Raw genomic sequence first — 16,875 nt, 5'->3', positions numbered from 1 at the left:
CACGCGCACACACACACACGAGCACACAGTCTGACAGTTAATTTGATCTAGTTTTAGTCATGATTCAGGAATCTAACTTGCTTCTGATTGGATCACTTCCAAACTCGTCCCGCCTTTCTACACAACTTACTGAAAAGATCTGGTTCCCGTCTTCTTCACCAGAACACAAGCTGATGAAGTCTGAGGAGGACCTGACGCCTCAGCCCCGCCAGCGCAGCAACACGCTGCCCAAAAGCTTCGGCTCGCAGCTGGAGAAGAAACCTCAGCAGGAGAAGGTGTCGAAGCCGCCGGTGGAAAGCACCCTGGAAGGAATTCAGAAGAAGCTGCAGGAGAAGAGGGACGAGGTGAACCGCCCCGAGGACATCAAGGTAAATCCGCGGCTATGTCGCACGCTCACACAGACGATGGAATAAAACATTAAAAGCCAAAAGACTTTACATGTTTAAAGCATAAATTTTAAAGCAGACTGCACACTCTGAATTTATTATCACACAGAGACAAATAAGTTTTGCTGCAAGCAACACGGACTGAACTCTTGTCACTTTTAAAAGGCGAGTGACTCACTTCCTGTCTCCTGCTAACAGGATATGACACGGGAGCAGATCGCCGCAGAGAAAGTCGCCCTGCAGAAAGCTCTTCTCTACTACGAGAGTATCCACGGCCGACCGGTAAGCCTCCCGTGTCGAGTAAATGAGCACAGATTGTGACGAGCGAGATGGACGATGTGTTTGTTTTATTTTAGACATTTTAAATGCAAAAATTTGCCCCCAATAAAGCTGAACCCATACCAGTTTGTCTGGACCAAATCCAGATGCTGTAATTTTTATTCCTATCAGTACAGTTACATATCACGCCCTGCAGAGATCTTATAGTGAAGAAAAATGGTTTTGCTGTAATTTTGTTTTATGTTAGCTAGTAGCTAGTTAGCGTGCAGGTAGAGAGGATGACAGAAATTTGCTAAAACTGTGCTAACAGTGTATCTTTGTTCTCCCCACCTGGAGCAGATGACGAAGAGCGAGAGGCAAATCATGAAGCCGGTGTACGACAGATATCGCCTGGTGAAGCAGATCCTGTGTAGAGCCTCCACCATTCCTGTCATAGTAAGTATCACATCCTGCCGGGTTTAAAGCCACACTCTCAAAACATGCACAGACACTTAATCCCAGCTCGTGCCGGCTTTAGCACCTGCTGCTGGGAACGGACAGCAGCCATGAAGCAGCTTTCAGAGCGCTCGTAAAGCAAGGTCAGAGGTTACAGGCTGAGGTCACAGGAAGTGACAGCAGAGTGTTGAAGAGGCTCAGGAAGTGAAAAACAACACGGCCAAGTTAAATAAACGGAAAATAAACACGGCCAGTTCTTAAAATGTATTTTTAAATATTTATATTTCAGAAATGTAGGAAAATAAATCTGCTTATGGACTAAGTGTAAAGCTCTCAGTAAAGTTATTTACTGAACATCTTTATTATGTAAGACATGATCTGCATTATGTGCATTATATAATGCACTGCATCTAATCCGCACCACGCAGGCTGAGCCTGCTGCCATATTGTTCCTGACATGGAGACGCAGAGGAGCAGACAGAGGAGCTCAAACATAGAACAAAAAAGCCGTTAAATGTGCTTAAACCTGACAGAAAAGTGTGAAGTACTGTTAAAAAAAAAAGAAAAAAGGTCAGAGTTAGCGTCTCAGCGTGGTTAACTCCTCCTTCTCGACCGTCACCACAGGGCTCTCCCTCCAGCAAGCGCAGAGGTCCCCTCCTACAGCCCATTATCGAGGGTGAAACTGCACTCTTCTTCGATGATATCAAGGTGAAGAGCCATTGCTGCTGCTTAATAATCAGTGAACCGGCTCCCTCTTCCTCACCTGCTAAACTCCCACCCCTCCTCCCCCTTTATATTTACTACCATTTGCCCTCTAATGAGCCTGATTGCTGCCTGTTGATTGGGCAGTTGCCTGTTTCCTGCTGCGGAAACGGGCAACTGTAGAAGTGTTGAATCAGTAGTTGCTGATCTATGAATCACTCTGTGATTGATGTAATGATGTAAGTGGATATTAAATGGGTTGTTGTGATTTAAGTGCCTAAAACAAGGCTGGAATACTGGTTTATTTTTCCTAAACAGCAAATATGTGCATACAGTATATTAAAAATGTATCATTGTTATGATTATTTTTCCAGCACTGTTTGCAGGCACTCTGTGGACACCTTTTTTTTAAATTTTCTGTATTAGTTGAACAGTTTTAGTTGAATAAAGGTGGCCTGATTAACTCCATTCATAAAAACGAATGATTCTAAATGATGACCATCGCGGTGATTTCTAACCTCTGTCCACTAACACTGCACGATCCTCACGCCCTGCAGTATTTGAGCCCAGGAGGCCGCCCGCTGCAGCAGCGCTCACTGCACGATGAGACCCTCTGCCCCCTCCCCTCCCTTGCAGCCCGTTGAGTCTAAAGCCTCCCTCACTCTCTTTGTAGGAGGAAGAGGACGGCTCGGAGGACGACGGAGACTCCAAGACCCAGTTCACCGTGACCGTGCGACCCGACATCGGCGTGTTCAGCTTCCTGGAGCACGCAGATGAGGAAGTGGATGGTTTCATTTCACCCGTGGACGAACTTTCCCCGTCCAAGAACACGATGGACACGAGGCTGTCCAACCTGCACTCAGCTACTATGTAAGTACTCACAAAACGCTTGTTTTACTGTCAGTTTGTGACTGATTTGGGTCTGTTTGAGAGGATTAATCCTGATAAATCAGCAAAAATTGCAGATCTATCACTGTCTACATACACAGAATTCCAACCAGAGCACAAATTTAGAAATTCCTCTAAACAGAGTTGCCCAGTAACCTTGTCTTTATATATAACCAGGATACAACCATCTGGCAACGAATTAAATCAAGTCCGCTGTTGCAAAGAAACATTACACTCATGAGCGCACACCCATTCAAATTAATAGCAAAGTGTTTATCAGCCAGCGGTCGTTTACAAACCTTCGCCATTGTGTTGCAGAGCAGTTGCAATCAGTCCAAGTCAGACTTAATTTGTTTGGAGACAGGTTGCCTCCCACCTGTGTGACCTGTCTTAATACAAAAAACAAAAACCGAGCCAAAGTTGTTGAATTATTATTATTTTTTATTTTTTTATTTTTTCTTTTGGGGGGTGCAAATGCTGGAAGTCTGTGTATATTTTAATGTGAGACATTTAAAAAACATTTCTCCACATCCCACAGGCAGGAACTTGTAGAGCAGCTCCAAGAGACGAGAGAGGAGAAGAAGAGAATTCGCAAGAACTTGAAAGAGTTCGAGGACCAGTTTTTTAGACAAAACGGAAGGTAAGAAAAAAGAGTTTGTCAGTGTCAAATATTTGGAAGTGCATAATAAGAAACCTCGACACGAAGGTTTTTTTCTCGCAGTGTCGTAACGTTTGCCGCCTTGTTCCTGTAGGAACGTGCAGAAGGAGGACCGCTCCCCACTGGCTGTGGAGTACAACGAATACAAGCACGTCAAAGCCAAACTGCGGCTGCTCGAAGTGCTCATCAGCAAAAGAGACTCAAGTAAATTCATCTGAATAAAACAAAGACTCAATAAGAGGACTGGTGCTGTGTCTCCAGTGTCACAGTCAACACATCTCACCTTGCTAGAAACAGCCATGTTTTCCTCGCTGTTGGATGCTGTTGACGTGCTCCGTCGAGCTCGGCGGGGTTTCCCTCCGTCAAACTGCTGCGCCTGGAAAAACGTTGTCGTCGCCTCACCTCGAGGAGGGGACGTCACTCCAGACGAAGCAGCAAACGCACAAACTAAAATGAATCACACTTGTATTGCTGATAATTTATTTTGAATGTTTGTCTCATGCACAGCCGTAGAAGTCTTAAAAAACCAAAAAAAAAAACCAAAACACTTGATAATTCGGTCATTAGCTATAAAATTGTCGCTGCTTTTTAAGGATTGCGTGTATTTTTCTAAAGGAGATGTTACTCGATCATGCCTACAGTACCGAAGTTTCACTTGTGACCACAGCATTAAATCCTCTTCCAAGTTTTATCGTTTGAAAGAAGTGGTTTCCACTTTCACTGGGGCCCAAAGACAGCAGCTCAGAGCGCACACAGTGAGCCAAAATCTTTCATCTCCTGGAAATCACAGTTTCAAGATGACCACTGACACTTGCTGCGTTTTTGTACACCTTAACCTGCTTTCCCCTTCATTTACTTGATGTTAAATAAGCTATCGTCCCCTTTAAATCACTGCTGTGTTTGCTCACATGATTAACACTGACAAGGCCAGTTCTGAGGCGGGCGTGGTCGACGAAGCCTCGTCCTCTGGTCCTCGCTGTAGTTTGTTTGTTTGTAAATATGGATCATCGTATATGTTTACATTTCTGTGAGCGAGTACTTTATCCCTTTTTTCTCTCTCCAATTTTCTGGATGGTAATCAGTGTGAATTTTGTTTTCACTGAATGTAAACAGTGGCCGGGCTTAATGAACTGAGTGTGTACATTTTAGTACATAAATTGTATTTTGTATATAATGTGAATGAAATCATATTTTTACTGAAGGTTTTTTGGCCTCTGTGTTTTTCCTTTGTGAGGTTGCGAATGTTCACTCATCCAGTCAAAGGACTTTACAGACAGATCTGAGATCAGTCGGTTTATTTATATAGCAGCAAATCACAACATCAGCTGCCTCGAGGTGCTTTATACAGGAAGGTAAGGACCTCCCTAGAGCACTGCGCAATGGCGGGAAGGAAAGTAATAAAAGGAAATAAAACAGGGATTAAAAGTGTGTATAAAAAAAACTACAGCACCAAATTAAATAAATAAAATTGTTTAAATATGAATGTACATATAAAAGATTATATATGGTATATTAAAATTTGGCTTTCACCCATCATGGTCTTCAGTTCAACTTAATGATTTATTGGTATAAAATTGACAAAAAGCTTTATACCATGTAAGGATTTAAAATATGTCATTGGTGACCTTTGACCTCTCCTTCAAGGTCAGTCAGTTGATCTCAAATGTTAATCTCAAACATCTCGGCTGATGAAGCATGTTCACTGAATCTGAACGTTTGGAAGACTGGGAGTGAACTGCTTTCAAAAACTTAACCTAAAATCTCACCTCTGACATATGCCCCTCATAAAATATCAATTAAAAATAAACTATACTGAAACAAGAACCCTAACCTTAACAGCAGGTGCTCGGATAACAACTAAAAAACAACTCTATGAATCAGAGGCATCACATCTGGTCCATCTGGTCACAGGACATGCCGTTCATGAATTCAAGTAATTTAATGAGGAAGCTCAAATGCAATCACAGGCCACACAGAAGTCTTGCTTTTATACTGTATTTTATTGAAAACCTTGGCTGGAACAGAGAGCTTTGAGTAAATTTCAGACAAATAATGATTTAAAAAAAAAATAACTTATTCTCTAGCACATTTAAAGGTGCAAAAAAGTCAAGGGCTGCACAAACCTTTGCATAGGACTAAACTCTGCAGGAGCCTTAATCAGACAAATATTGATTGAATATGTGGAGTGTGTGTGTGTGTGTGTGTGTGTACATGCAGTATAGAACTAAGCAATAAGATGAACTGCCAGCATTTGAGACCTTTATATGTTTGGCCCAGAGCTGTGAGTACAGAAGTGGGCTGCTTCAGGTTGTTATTGCTGAGAGGACGTCTTAGTCAGAACACATCGAGTCATTTTACTGCCCAAAGTCACATTAACACCACTGTCGTGTATAAAATGTATATAAAATATATATATATATATATATATACAGTGGGGCAAAAAAGTATTTAGTCAGCCACCGATTGTGCAAGTTCCCCCACTTAAAATGATGACAGAGGTCAGTAATTTGCACCAGAGGTACACTTCAACTGTGAGAGACAGAATGTGAAAAAAAAATCCATGAATTCACATGGTAGGATTTGTAAAGAATTTATTCGTAAATCAGGGTGGAAAATAAGTATTTGGTCACCTCAAACAAGGAAAATCCCTGACTCTCACAGACCTGTAACGTCTTCTGTAAGAAGCTTTTCTGTCCCCCACTCGTTACCTGTATGAATGGCACCTGTTTGACCTCATCATCTGTATAAAAGACACCTGTCCACAGCCTCAACCAGTCAGACTCCAAACTCCGCCATGGCCAAGACCAAAGAGCTTTCGAAGGACACCAGGAAAAGAATTGTAGACCTGCACCAGACTGGGAAGAGTGAATCTACAATAGGCAAGCAGCTTGGTGTGAAAAAATCAACTGTGGGAGCAATCATCAGAAAATGGAAGACATACAAGACCACTGATAATCTCCCTCGATCTGGGGCTCCACGCAAGATCTCATCCCGTGGGGTCAAAATGATCATGAGAACGGTGAGCAAAGATCCCAGAACCACACAGGGGGGACCTGGTGAATGACCTGCAGAGAGCTGGGACCAAAGTAACAAAGGTCACCATCAGTAACACACTACAACAGCAGGGAATCAAATCCCGCAGTGCCAGACGTGTTCCGCTGCTGAAGCCAGTGCATGTCCAGGCCCGTCTGAAGTTTGCCAGAGAGCACATGGATGATACAGCAGAGGATTGGGAGAATGTCATGTGGTCAGATGAAACCAAAGAAGAACTTTTTGGTATAAACTCAACTCGTGTTTGGAGGAAGAAGAATACTGAGTTGCATCCCAAGAACACCATACCTACTGTGAAGCATGGGGGTGGAAACATCATGCTATGGGGCTGTTTTTCTGCCAAGGGGACAGGACGACTGATCCATGTTAAGGACAGAATGAATGGGGCCAAGTATCGTGAGATTTTGAGCCAAAACCTCCTTCCATCAGTGAGAACTTTGAAGATGAAACGAGGCTGGGTCTTCCAACATGACAATGATCCAAAACACACCGCCCGGGCAACAAAGGAGTGGCTCCGTAAGAAGCATTTGAAAGTCCTGGAGTGGCCTAGCCAGTCTCCAGACCTCAACCCCATAGAAAATCTGTGGTGGGAGTTGAAAGTCCGCGTTGCTCGGCGACAGCCCCAAAACATCACTGCTCTTGAGAAGATCTGCATGGAGGAATGGGCCAAAATACCAGCTACTGTGTGTGCAAACCTGGTAAAGACCTATAGTAAACGTTTGACCTCTGTTATTGCCAACAAAGGTTATGTTACAAAGTATTGAGTTGTATTTTTGTTATTGACCAAATACTTATTTTCCACCCTGATTTACGAATAAATTCTTTACAAATCCTACTATGTGAATTCATGGATTTTTTTTTTTTCACATTCTGTCTCTCACAGTTGAAGTGTACCTCTGGTGCAAATTACTGACCTCTGTCATCATTTTAAGTGGGGGAACTTGCACAATCGGTGGCTGACTAAATACTTTTTTGCCCCACTGTATGCGAGACCATTCCACGCACGTCACGCTAATACACAACCTAATTAAATGTTATCTTGTACTGCGAGGTGTCACTGCAGGAATATTTATACATCATCAGGGCGACCTTTGGAATAATATGATGGGTACAATTTATCATCAAATGGCTATTATATGCAGACTGTTTACTAAGTCATCTGCCCACACTCTTAAAATATTTATCTCCACTTGGAGACCAGACTAATAACAATTATTACCTCTAATGTTTGTATATTTAGGTTTATGTGACATTTTGGGACATGTTTTTATTTGCTTCTTAGCAGATCGGTTCAAATGTCATTACAGAGGAATCGGTTTGCTGGGCCTAGCAAAAACACGGCTAGTTTGGCTCCGTCACACGGTGAATAAATCCAGCTGAGAGCCGCTCTGATGATCAAAAATGACCAAAGTTTGTTTAACCCTCTGAGGTCTAAGTCATCATTTTATAGAAGCCACGAAAGTGCTTGTTAGGGGAAAAAAAGAAGCGTGAATAAGGCTGGGAGAAAAGTTTCATAAACACAAAAATGACAGTTTTTGTCATCCACACTTACAGGGGATTTATATTTGTAAATCTGCAACTCTGCAGCCTACACCGTAACTACACGCCACATGGACACAGTCTGCGATGGCTGTGATTGGACAGTTTGGGATCGTTGTGTCCTCCTGAATATTTCCATCTACTGTGTCTACTGAAAGAGACTATATGGAATTGAAGAGAGAAACCACCGACGACAGGACAAACTCCTGGTTTGTTGAGATACCGCTGCGTTGGCCAAGAAGGACTTTGACTGTATTCAGATACTCGTCTGTGTCAGGGACCACACTATCAGAATATGAATCTAAAAATCTGTTTCAAAATACTTCACGAAAGCGATTAAAATTAGCACTAATCAAGGAGACTGTTCTGCATCCACGCCACGCAAACATGGAGTGTGTATCGCTGGAAACCGGAGTGGTTAAATGAGAGGTGCTCTCTTTTTCTGGGTCTTTCACCTGTTGCTCGCACAGACTGTAGTAAAATATGGATTCTTTAGAATGGCCATCAGGGGGCGACTCTTGTGGAGAACACGCCCTGGGCTCCCTGTCTCTGTAACCTCAGTAGACATTTTTCTGAGGAGTTTATGGGCTCAGTCGTTAGTTTTAGCTCACACTGAATGAAACAGGAAGTTAATTTTGTAAATGATTTTATAGTCACAAAGGAGGATTAGCCAGGATAAGCTGACTGTCCCTCGGTTTCCTCGCTCATCATGTCCAGTTTCAGGCAAAAATGATTAGCTAGGGTCTTCACTGTCCATGGGTGGTGTTACTTGACTAGCTCCACCTTTCATACTGTGGTTATGTTGTTGCTAGGCACTGTCATCGAGGGCAAAGGTATGATGGCAAGGTCACATTTGAGATATTATAAGCAAACCCGGAAGCACAAAAAAAACAACAACAAAAAAAACCTGCAATTCCTGTAGTGGCCACTGGTGGCTGAGGCTAAGTTAATCCCCACTGACTGCCATGGTAAGACACCCAACTTTATACAATTACAAAGTGTATTTAAAGCCTGGTATCTACAGTTCCTCATTCATAAAAACCACATAGGGGCGCAGACTTGCGACCTCGCAGATGATGCGGCCCCTTTCAGCTAGAAAATCTATAACTAAACAGCCTGTAAGCGCGACATCTACATGCTTGTGACAACAGGAAGTGCGATCTTTTTGTGTCCATCTGAAGGAGCCAAACATGTATTTGCTACCAGTCTGAGCGATGCTAACTGATGCTTCATATTCAGCTGACATGCTTTTCTTGCAAGAAAACGAATAATCACATTTCCAAAAACGTCACTGCTAAATGACAATCTGGTTTTTGCTTTCACTCTGTAACATGCACAGACATCCACAAAAAAAAAAATCCAAAAAAAATAAATAAATAAACTTTTGTTTCCGTACAGAAGGTTTCGCTGTAGAAAGGCAACACTGTTGAATGCAGGTTCAAGAACAAAGTCAGCTGCTCTGTGATCCACAGCTAAAACAGAACGAGGGATTGCAAACGATGTTCAGCATGCTTCGCTCCCTGCCTGACTCGCTTGTCCTCTTTCAGAATCAGGCATAGAGGACATGCTGGTGGCAGATTTAAAAGGATCAGCGGGACTAACACTCCTCCCAACCTCACAGTGAAGATTATATTCAAAGTGCTATTTACATACACGTATATATGTATGTGTGTGTGAGTGTGTTAATTTTGTCAAAAAATAACCACTCTATTTAATAAATTAAAAGTAACAAAAAGCAATATATTGTCTCAAGGTAATAACATGATTCTTTAATGATTAAAAATAGAATTTAAGGAATATAAAATACACAGCTTTGCAAACAAAACTAAGCAAAAAGAAATTAAGAGTTTCTCAACCTTCTCTGGTCCTGGTTTTTAGGTCCCGAAGTTTTCATAATCCAGGGTCGTTCTGCACATTTTAGTCCATTTAGTGCTTTTTTGGTTAATTTCCATGTTGGCTGTTATCTATCAGTCATTTGATTCTCCTCTAAATGGTCCTGGAAGGCTGAGGAACTTTGCCCAAAACAAAAAAGCAATAACACTCTGCATTTACATACATAGACCTTTAAGATTCAAGATGCTTAACGATCTTGTTAGACCATATATAAACAGAGTGACCCTCCCGTGTCCAAAAATTGCCCACTCACACTCTTGACACTCACGTGGGGGTGTATTGCTGTTAAAGTGCGTTAAGTCTCCCCTGGGACTCCCCTCAGACCAGGCTGAAGCCCTCGTACTGCTCCACGGCCTGAGTGAGGCGGCGGCGCAGGATCTCTTTGGTCTGGTAGCGGGGCATGTCCAGCAGGTTGTAGCAGGTGTGGGCCACGGGCAGGTAGTGCTCCTCTGCTGTGGTAGACTGGATGATGATGCGCAGGCTCTCCATGCCGTGGATGGGAATGCGGTCACTACCGGTCAGGAACACTGCAGGCAGAAAGGGGACATATAGAACAGAGGTAAAACAAAATTAGGGAAGCTCTCTGAAACATGTTTGTGCTCTTGTGCAGACACAAGCTTGATGTTTCTGGATGTTATTAATAAATCTGGTCTTTGTCTATCTAGACAATTTTTGACTCGCAGAGAATATTGCTCCGATTTTCATATTTTGGCTAAAAGCCATTCTTGGTTGCAATAAAAACAACATGCATGTTTTTTTACACTGCAAAGAAATGCTTGTTTAACAGAGAAACCTGCCCACAGAACTCTTTGGGCTTTAAACACACTTTAAATAAATGTGTAAAATTACAGAACAGAAAAAAAGAAAGAAAAAGAAAAAAAATTGCATTATTCTCATTATTAAGATTGAAAAACCTGAAATTCAGAGACTCATTAAAAGTGGCTGCAGCGAACGACCCATAAGTTCAAATGTTAGGTTTGTGGTTATCTGGCCTGAACGGACCCTTCAGAGTGCCAGTTCTGCCCCCCGGGCCAAATGTTTGACACCTCTGATCTAGGTGCAAGAATCACAGGGTGATTTTAACAGGACATCGTCATGCCACACTGCCCACAACAGCAGCGGAATCACTATGCTCGACATTATTTAATCATATCATTTACTATTACTAAAGAATTCAGCATAATTGAGGTCTTGTAAAGTAAACAGTTGAATCTGAATGTAACACTTTATTCAAAACTCCTGAAATGTGTGATTATTTTCATTAACACTGAAAAGTTCTTGTTTTTGTTAAAGCAGCACAAAGCAGCTCTGCTGTCTTCACGATCTGCTCTCATGACCTGCAAATTATTACACTGCAAAGAGACTGCGGGTAAGAGAATTAAACTGCCACACAGATCACGTAAGGAGGCAATTAAAGGCTTACACAAGAACTGCTTCTTCTTTTCCAGAGGGAACTCGTGGAAAACCTCCCAGAACAATCTGACTGTTGGATGAGTGGCAGTGTACTCCCCCTTATAAACGGCGTTCTGTAGAAAGAGAGGAGAGATTTGGAGATTAAAAGCCTGTTTTACCATCAGTAAACAATTTGATTTGTGGAAAACATGTTAGTTCCTTATCAGTCAGGAAATAAAGTCCTCAGAGACGTGCAACAATCTGGGTGATTTTTGCAACTACTGGCCTAAAAAAACCCAAATCCGTTTCCCAGTTTTTTGACATCTGACAAAACAATCTGCTGTGCAGATGTTGTAATCTGCACAAAAAGGACCTCTGGACACAAGAGATAAAGTCACGGGTAAAATATGTGAAGAACTGTGCCGGCTCATACCGTTTATGATCACATCCAGAGCTGCAAAGTAAGTCAAATGTCACAACAACGGAGTTTCTGAATCATTTATTCGCCTCCATATTAAATGATCCAGAGGTGTGCCTTTTCAACATCTGGCAGGAATAACACGAAACACACGAGAACAAGCCTTTCAGAAAAGCTCAGATTTATCTACAGTTTTCTTCACCAACCAATCTAAATTTTAACTTACCTAATATGATGATTTGTGAATATTTATTTAGAATATTTCTGACAACATAATACACGTTTCAGTATTTTGCAACTAAAGGTACAATATGTAAGATTGGTAAACCACAAACAGCTGAAATATTCAAAAGTAAACTAAATCTATAAATTATTTATTATCATTACACATGTGCAATGAATTTTGATGTAGTCTTATCAGTGCCTTGCGCTGACATTCAAACAGAAAGTGGTGCAGGAGGGATGGATGTTTCAGGACACTCTCAAATGACCGTATGACACTGGAATAGCACACTACAGAAATATCTCCTGAAGTTTAATTTTTAACTTGCTAATACTGCGTCAAACTCAATTTTTTTTTGTTGCTTTAGCACTGCAGAATTTATACTTATTGTTCCATTTTTTCTGTTCACAACAACCACCGTGGTTCGCCGGTATCTGTGTCTTACACCAGTGAAAGAGCCTTCTCTTTCCTGCTTCTTACTAAAGACGTAGACACCTATAATTAATCTTTCAGGTACAATGTAGCACCGCCTGAGTTGATGGTTTGAGGTAATGTTTGAGGGTGTCTCTCACTACCGTTCTAATCTGAGACACAAAATATGCTAAACATCTATCATTCACTGAGGCTGGTATGTAGAGCCGCAGGCATGGCTGCAGTGGTTATTCTGAGTGAGGCAGTTCCCTGGTTATATAAACACAATGCTAAAAACTACATCATTCTTTCCTGTGGTCGATGACAAGGATTTTAGGGTTTTTTTTTAATGCAACATCTGAACAAATCTTTCACATATAAACTAGTGGTCTGCAAACACTTGTGCTGCAGGGGATTCAAGATTTTAATCCAACAATGACAACAACAAAAAAAGAAAAACACACACAGTGGGGAGAGGCTTTGCTGACCCTGAGCTGGAAAGTTGATCAGAGCAGTCGGAGTACATGCGCAGATGATTAAACCACACACTGACCTTCTCCATCTCCTCCCAGTTGTAGTTATTATTGCCGACCACCATGGCCATCAGCTCGGAGGGCTGGAACAGAGACAGGATCTCACCACCACACACCTTCAGGAAACCAGCAGAGAAGGCAGAGTACTGCTCCCCCACCGAGTCTGAGAACACGTAGCACAGGTAGGCCTCCACAAACTCCTCCCTGAAACACACACACGCAAGCACAAATAGGTTCAGTAAACATGCAGAAAATGAGCACATTTATTCAGATGTCAAAGTGGGACTATAAACACTCTGTTCCTCTCTCATTGTGTCTGAATCCGAGTGTGTTCACATTGTCTGAGCCGTCAAAGCTTTTTTTGGTTTGTTTCTTGAAACCTGCTTGGAACTCATCAACGTCCTCTTCATCCAGCCCGCTCTAATTTTGTTTACACCTCTGTGAGGTCTTAGCGCAGAAGTCGCTTAGGTAGATTAAACCTCTAATCTCTTCATCTGTGCTGGAGCCACCTGTGAGTGCGTCAATATATGTGTAAATACTAAAACAGATTTGTTTTCACTGTGCCAAGCTAAACTACAGAAGCAGGACACGAAATGCTGAATAAATCCCCTGAAAAACTTATATTTAAACAGAGTTCCTACCATTGATCTATTTTAAGACCTCTACAGCGTGGTTTAGATGTTGAAATGAATGCTTAAAAGTAAAATTACTGTACTGAAGGAGAGGAATGTGCAGCTTCAACATTATTTTTAAATTTGGGAAACCAATGGAAAGCAGTTTGGCCAGAGCAACTACTGCACTAAAGTCAGTGATAGACATCCATGCATTTATCAAACATGTCAAAGACAAAAGGGAGAAGAAAGCAGGACATATTTGTCACTTTCCATTAGGGCTGGGCGATATATAGAGTTTTTAAAAAATATCGATATATTTTCATGCGAGATATAAGATGTGACAATATCCTTTATATCGAGATAGTCTGTGTTACGTTATAACATAGCCACAAGTTTGCCTCTTTCGTCCACTTTTGTCTCTGCGCAACGTTACTAGGGTTGCCAACCGTCCCTTAAAAAACGGAATCGTCCCGTATTTAGAAACAAAAGTACACGTCCCGTATTGAGCTAATAAGGGACGCACTTTGTCCCGTAATACAGTGAGAATCAAAAGTAGTCTATAAGTTTTAATGTAATTAACGCTTTGTTTGAAACCATAATTCCCAGCCCCGCCCCTGCTTTGTGACCAATGAGCTGACAGCACACTTATGACAATTCGAGTATGACAATTCAGATTACCGCTCATCTCATTGGTTGAGGAAAGGTCGCTTGCGGAGAAAATACCGGAAGACAACAGATGACCACAACAAAAAGCATGGCCAACAGGGAAATAAACGCCGACACTGCGGTGCAAGTCTCAGACGACAGTACACCTGAAGCTGGGCAAACACTGTGCGATTTTCAAACTGCACGATTGGCTCGCATGGGTTATAAGTTCGTAGGTCACGATGCAGGGTCTCACACTATACCGCCCGATGCTCTGATGCGACCTGAGTCACACTGTGCCTCCATAAAATGAAGGTTATAACAGAAAATCTGTCGCTCGCTCTCCCTCTCTGTCTTTCACTCACACAGACACACACCGCCATCAACATTGCTAAATTACTAATGACAAACATGATCAGGCAGCTGTGATTGAGCAGCAATGTAAATCCAACTATTTTCACGGTTGTTGTGGTCGTGATAATTTGGTGATGCCACATCGAAAAGGCTCGGATGAGCTTTCCAAAGTTCTACAAGTTGTGCCTCCATCGCTTGTGTCCAGATCACACGCTGCACAGCCGTGCTGCTCCGTCTTTTTCACCGACGTTTACGTGTTTGCGCGTGAGCAATGTGAGCGGCTGCGGTGACACCCTCACGAGCGATTGATGATCGGGAGCTGGTCGTGAGGTGTTAATCGCTTCTCGTTACCCCACGTATACTACACTATGCACGATGAAGGCCAAAATCGGGCCGATCACGACTCAAAAATCGGCTCAAAATGGGCCAAAAATCGCACAGTGTGAGCCAGGCATTAGACCAGCAATGTTTGTGCCTCTCAGAGAAAGAAAAAAAGGCTGCAAAAGTGCAGGGAAGAATGGGAAAAGGAAAACACCTGGCTGGAAAAGTTCACGATAACACCTATAAAGCGCACTGCACTGTGTGCCGGCGCACTTTTTCCATAGGCATGCTTCTAATGGTGGGCACATGAAGAACATGAGGGGCGTGAAAGCTCGGGGAACCCTTAACCAATTTTTGTCTACCAGGCCACGGCAGAACCAGATATGGTAAACACTGGTTTGTTTGTTTTTAAACCCTCTGGTTAAGGTTAAAATGGGCATGTGCAGTGAATATCAGCGCTATGTGGCCAGAAGTGTGATAATATAATTTATTTTGTGTAATAAACAACTGCAAGGATAGATGATTACAACAAATAGATGAGTAATACATAAAAGTAATACATAGATGAATAATGATGATGAGTTATGATGCGTAATCATGGGAACAAGTGGGTTTACAAACGGGAGCAAAAGCTGAAATAATGCCTCTGCTGAAGCCAATTGCACTAAATGCACTAAATGTGCACTGTTACAAGAATATTTTTCTTTCTATTGTTTTCTATTAATTTATATAATTTTAAGTTAAGCAGGACAGAGTTCTTTTAAAGAAAGATTTACTTTTATTATCAAAAGTTAAGCATGACAGGCTTCTGTTTAAGAAAGAGACCTGTTTTATTGTGTTAATGTTGTCATTTTGAGCTAAAAATAAATGGCTAAATGATTTTTGTTTCCCATGTGTTGATATCACAAAGAATACGCATCTACTTAAATCAAATTCAAGTCAAATGGTTAAAAAAAATAATTTCACACACAAAAAAAGAGCTAAAAAATTCACCACACTGGGAAGGGTGAAGACAACTGGGTCGCCCGGCCCTGGCCACGAGGTGTCCCTTATTTATTTCTCAGGGAGTTGGCAACCCTAAACGTTACTCGACCTCGCCTCTCCTTCACTGAACACAACTCCCCCTCCTCCCCCATAGCTTCACCTGCAGGCAGCAACAATATGGACACAGCAAATCTCAGTTAGCGAGTTGTGGGGCTGGACGCGTTAACGTGTTAGCGAGCTAACCGCGCTAACGAGCTAACCACGCTAACGCCATGCAGCCCAGAGGCGCTGCACGGCCTAAAATCCTTTCATTTTCTCAAAAGTTGACAGTGCGCCTTATGTATGAATTCTGGTTGCGCTTACTGACCGCGAACCGATTTTATGTGCTACACCGCGCTCAGCAATCTGTCAAAAATGTTTTAGTACCACTTTGGTAAGCTACGGAGCTGCAGCGCTTGATGGATTGTCGGAGCATTACGGCTACCGTAGTCTGGAGCCTCGCGGAGTGATACGTACTGTTCTTCAGCGTAATATTACCGTATTGTGTGAAAAAACAACATTGTTTTATTTTATTTATGGAGCATGATTATCTAATGAATGCTGATCATTTATTTTTGAGTAATTTCTTCAAGTAAATCTATGCTGTATGTAAATAAAAATGCCTGTGTGACATCTGGGACACAGTGTAACTAAGAACTCTCTTTTTGTTCTTAACTTATGGCTTTAAAAAAATATCAAGATATATATCTTATATCGCCACCCAGCTAAAAAATATCGAGATATGAATTTTGGGTCATATCGCCCAGCCCTACTTTCCATCACTAGTCAAAGTCAGACTTAAGTCTGATTGAGATGCTTTGTGTCCTTTGAACAGGCCGTTCAGAAACCCTCCAGTGTGGCTGAATTAAAACAGTTCTGCAAAGAGGAGTGGGACAAAATCCGTCCACAGTGATGTGAAACACCCACTGCCAGTAATTACAAACACTTGATTGCACAAGCATTAATAACTATTAACTGGTAACACAACTGGTTATTTCGTCTTGATGCATTCTCAATCATCCAGGAAAATAAATCTCCAAAAGTTGATTCTGTTCATCTGGATGTAGCGTTTCTCCCAGAATACGCTACGTCCAGATGAACAGAATCAAC

The 16,875-nt window shown here is 42.0% G+C and overlaps 2 protein-coding genes across 9 annotated transcripts in view; one reads left to right on the top strand and one right to left on the bottom strand.

Moving 5' to 3' along the window:
• The window catches only part of fam13a (family with sequence similarity 13 member A), a 50,209-nt gene extending 45,660 nt beyond the window's left edge, over positions 1 to 4,549 (top strand). For 3 of the 5 annotated variants that reach the window (XM_085162339.1, XM_085162340.1, XM_085162338.1), the window contains 7 exons: positions 163 to 368; positions 585 to 668; positions 1,005 to 1,100; positions 1,725 to 1,808; positions 2,476 to 2,672; positions 3,229 to 3,330; positions 3,443 to 4,549. In XM_085162339.1, coding sequence (XP_085018465.1) covers positions 163 to 368; positions 585 to 668; positions 1,005 to 1,100; positions 1,725 to 1,808; positions 2,476 to 2,672; positions 3,229 to 3,330; positions 3,443 to 3,566 — 893 coding nt within the window. In that variant the 3' untranslated portion in view covers positions 3,567 to 4,549. The remainder of the gene's footprint in view (positions 1 to 162; positions 369 to 584; positions 669 to 1,004; positions 1,101 to 1,724; positions 1,809 to 2,475; positions 2,673 to 3,228; positions 3,331 to 3,442) is intronic. The other 2 variants (XM_085162343.1, XM_085162341.1) reach the window with 1 other exon arrangement.
• herc3 (HECT and RLD domain containing E3 ubiquitin protein ligase 3) overlaps positions 3,827 to 16,875 on the bottom strand; it is a 39,486-nt gene continuing 26,437 nt past the window's right edge. For 3 of the 4 annotated variants that reach the window (XM_085162344.1, XM_085162345.1, XM_085162346.1), the window contains 3 exons: positions 12,829 to 13,012; positions 11,255 to 11,357; positions 3,827 to 10,358 (listed from right to left, as the gene is read on the bottom strand). In XM_085162344.1, coding sequence (XP_085018470.1) covers positions 10,150 to 10,358; positions 11,255 to 11,357; positions 12,829 to 13,012 — 496 coding nt within the window. In that variant the 3' untranslated portion in view covers positions 3,827 to 10,149. Of the gene's footprint in view, positions 10,359 to 11,254; positions 11,358 to 12,828; positions 13,013 to 15,981; positions 16,741 to 16,875 lie in introns of those variants that run through there. The other variant, XR_014874505.1, reaches the window with a different exon arrangement.

Source organism: Neolamprologus multifasciatus, chromosome 6, assembly GCF_963576455.1.
Source record: "Neolamprologus multifasciatus chromosome 6, fNeoMul1.2, whole genome shotgun sequence".
In the NCBI taxonomy this organism is placed as follows: Eukaryota; Metazoa; Chordata; class Actinopteri; order Cichliformes; family Cichlidae; genus Neolamprologus; species Neolamprologus multifasciatus.
Note: the sequence above shows the minus strand (reverse complement) of the source record. Positions and strands in the feature narration are given on the sequence as shown.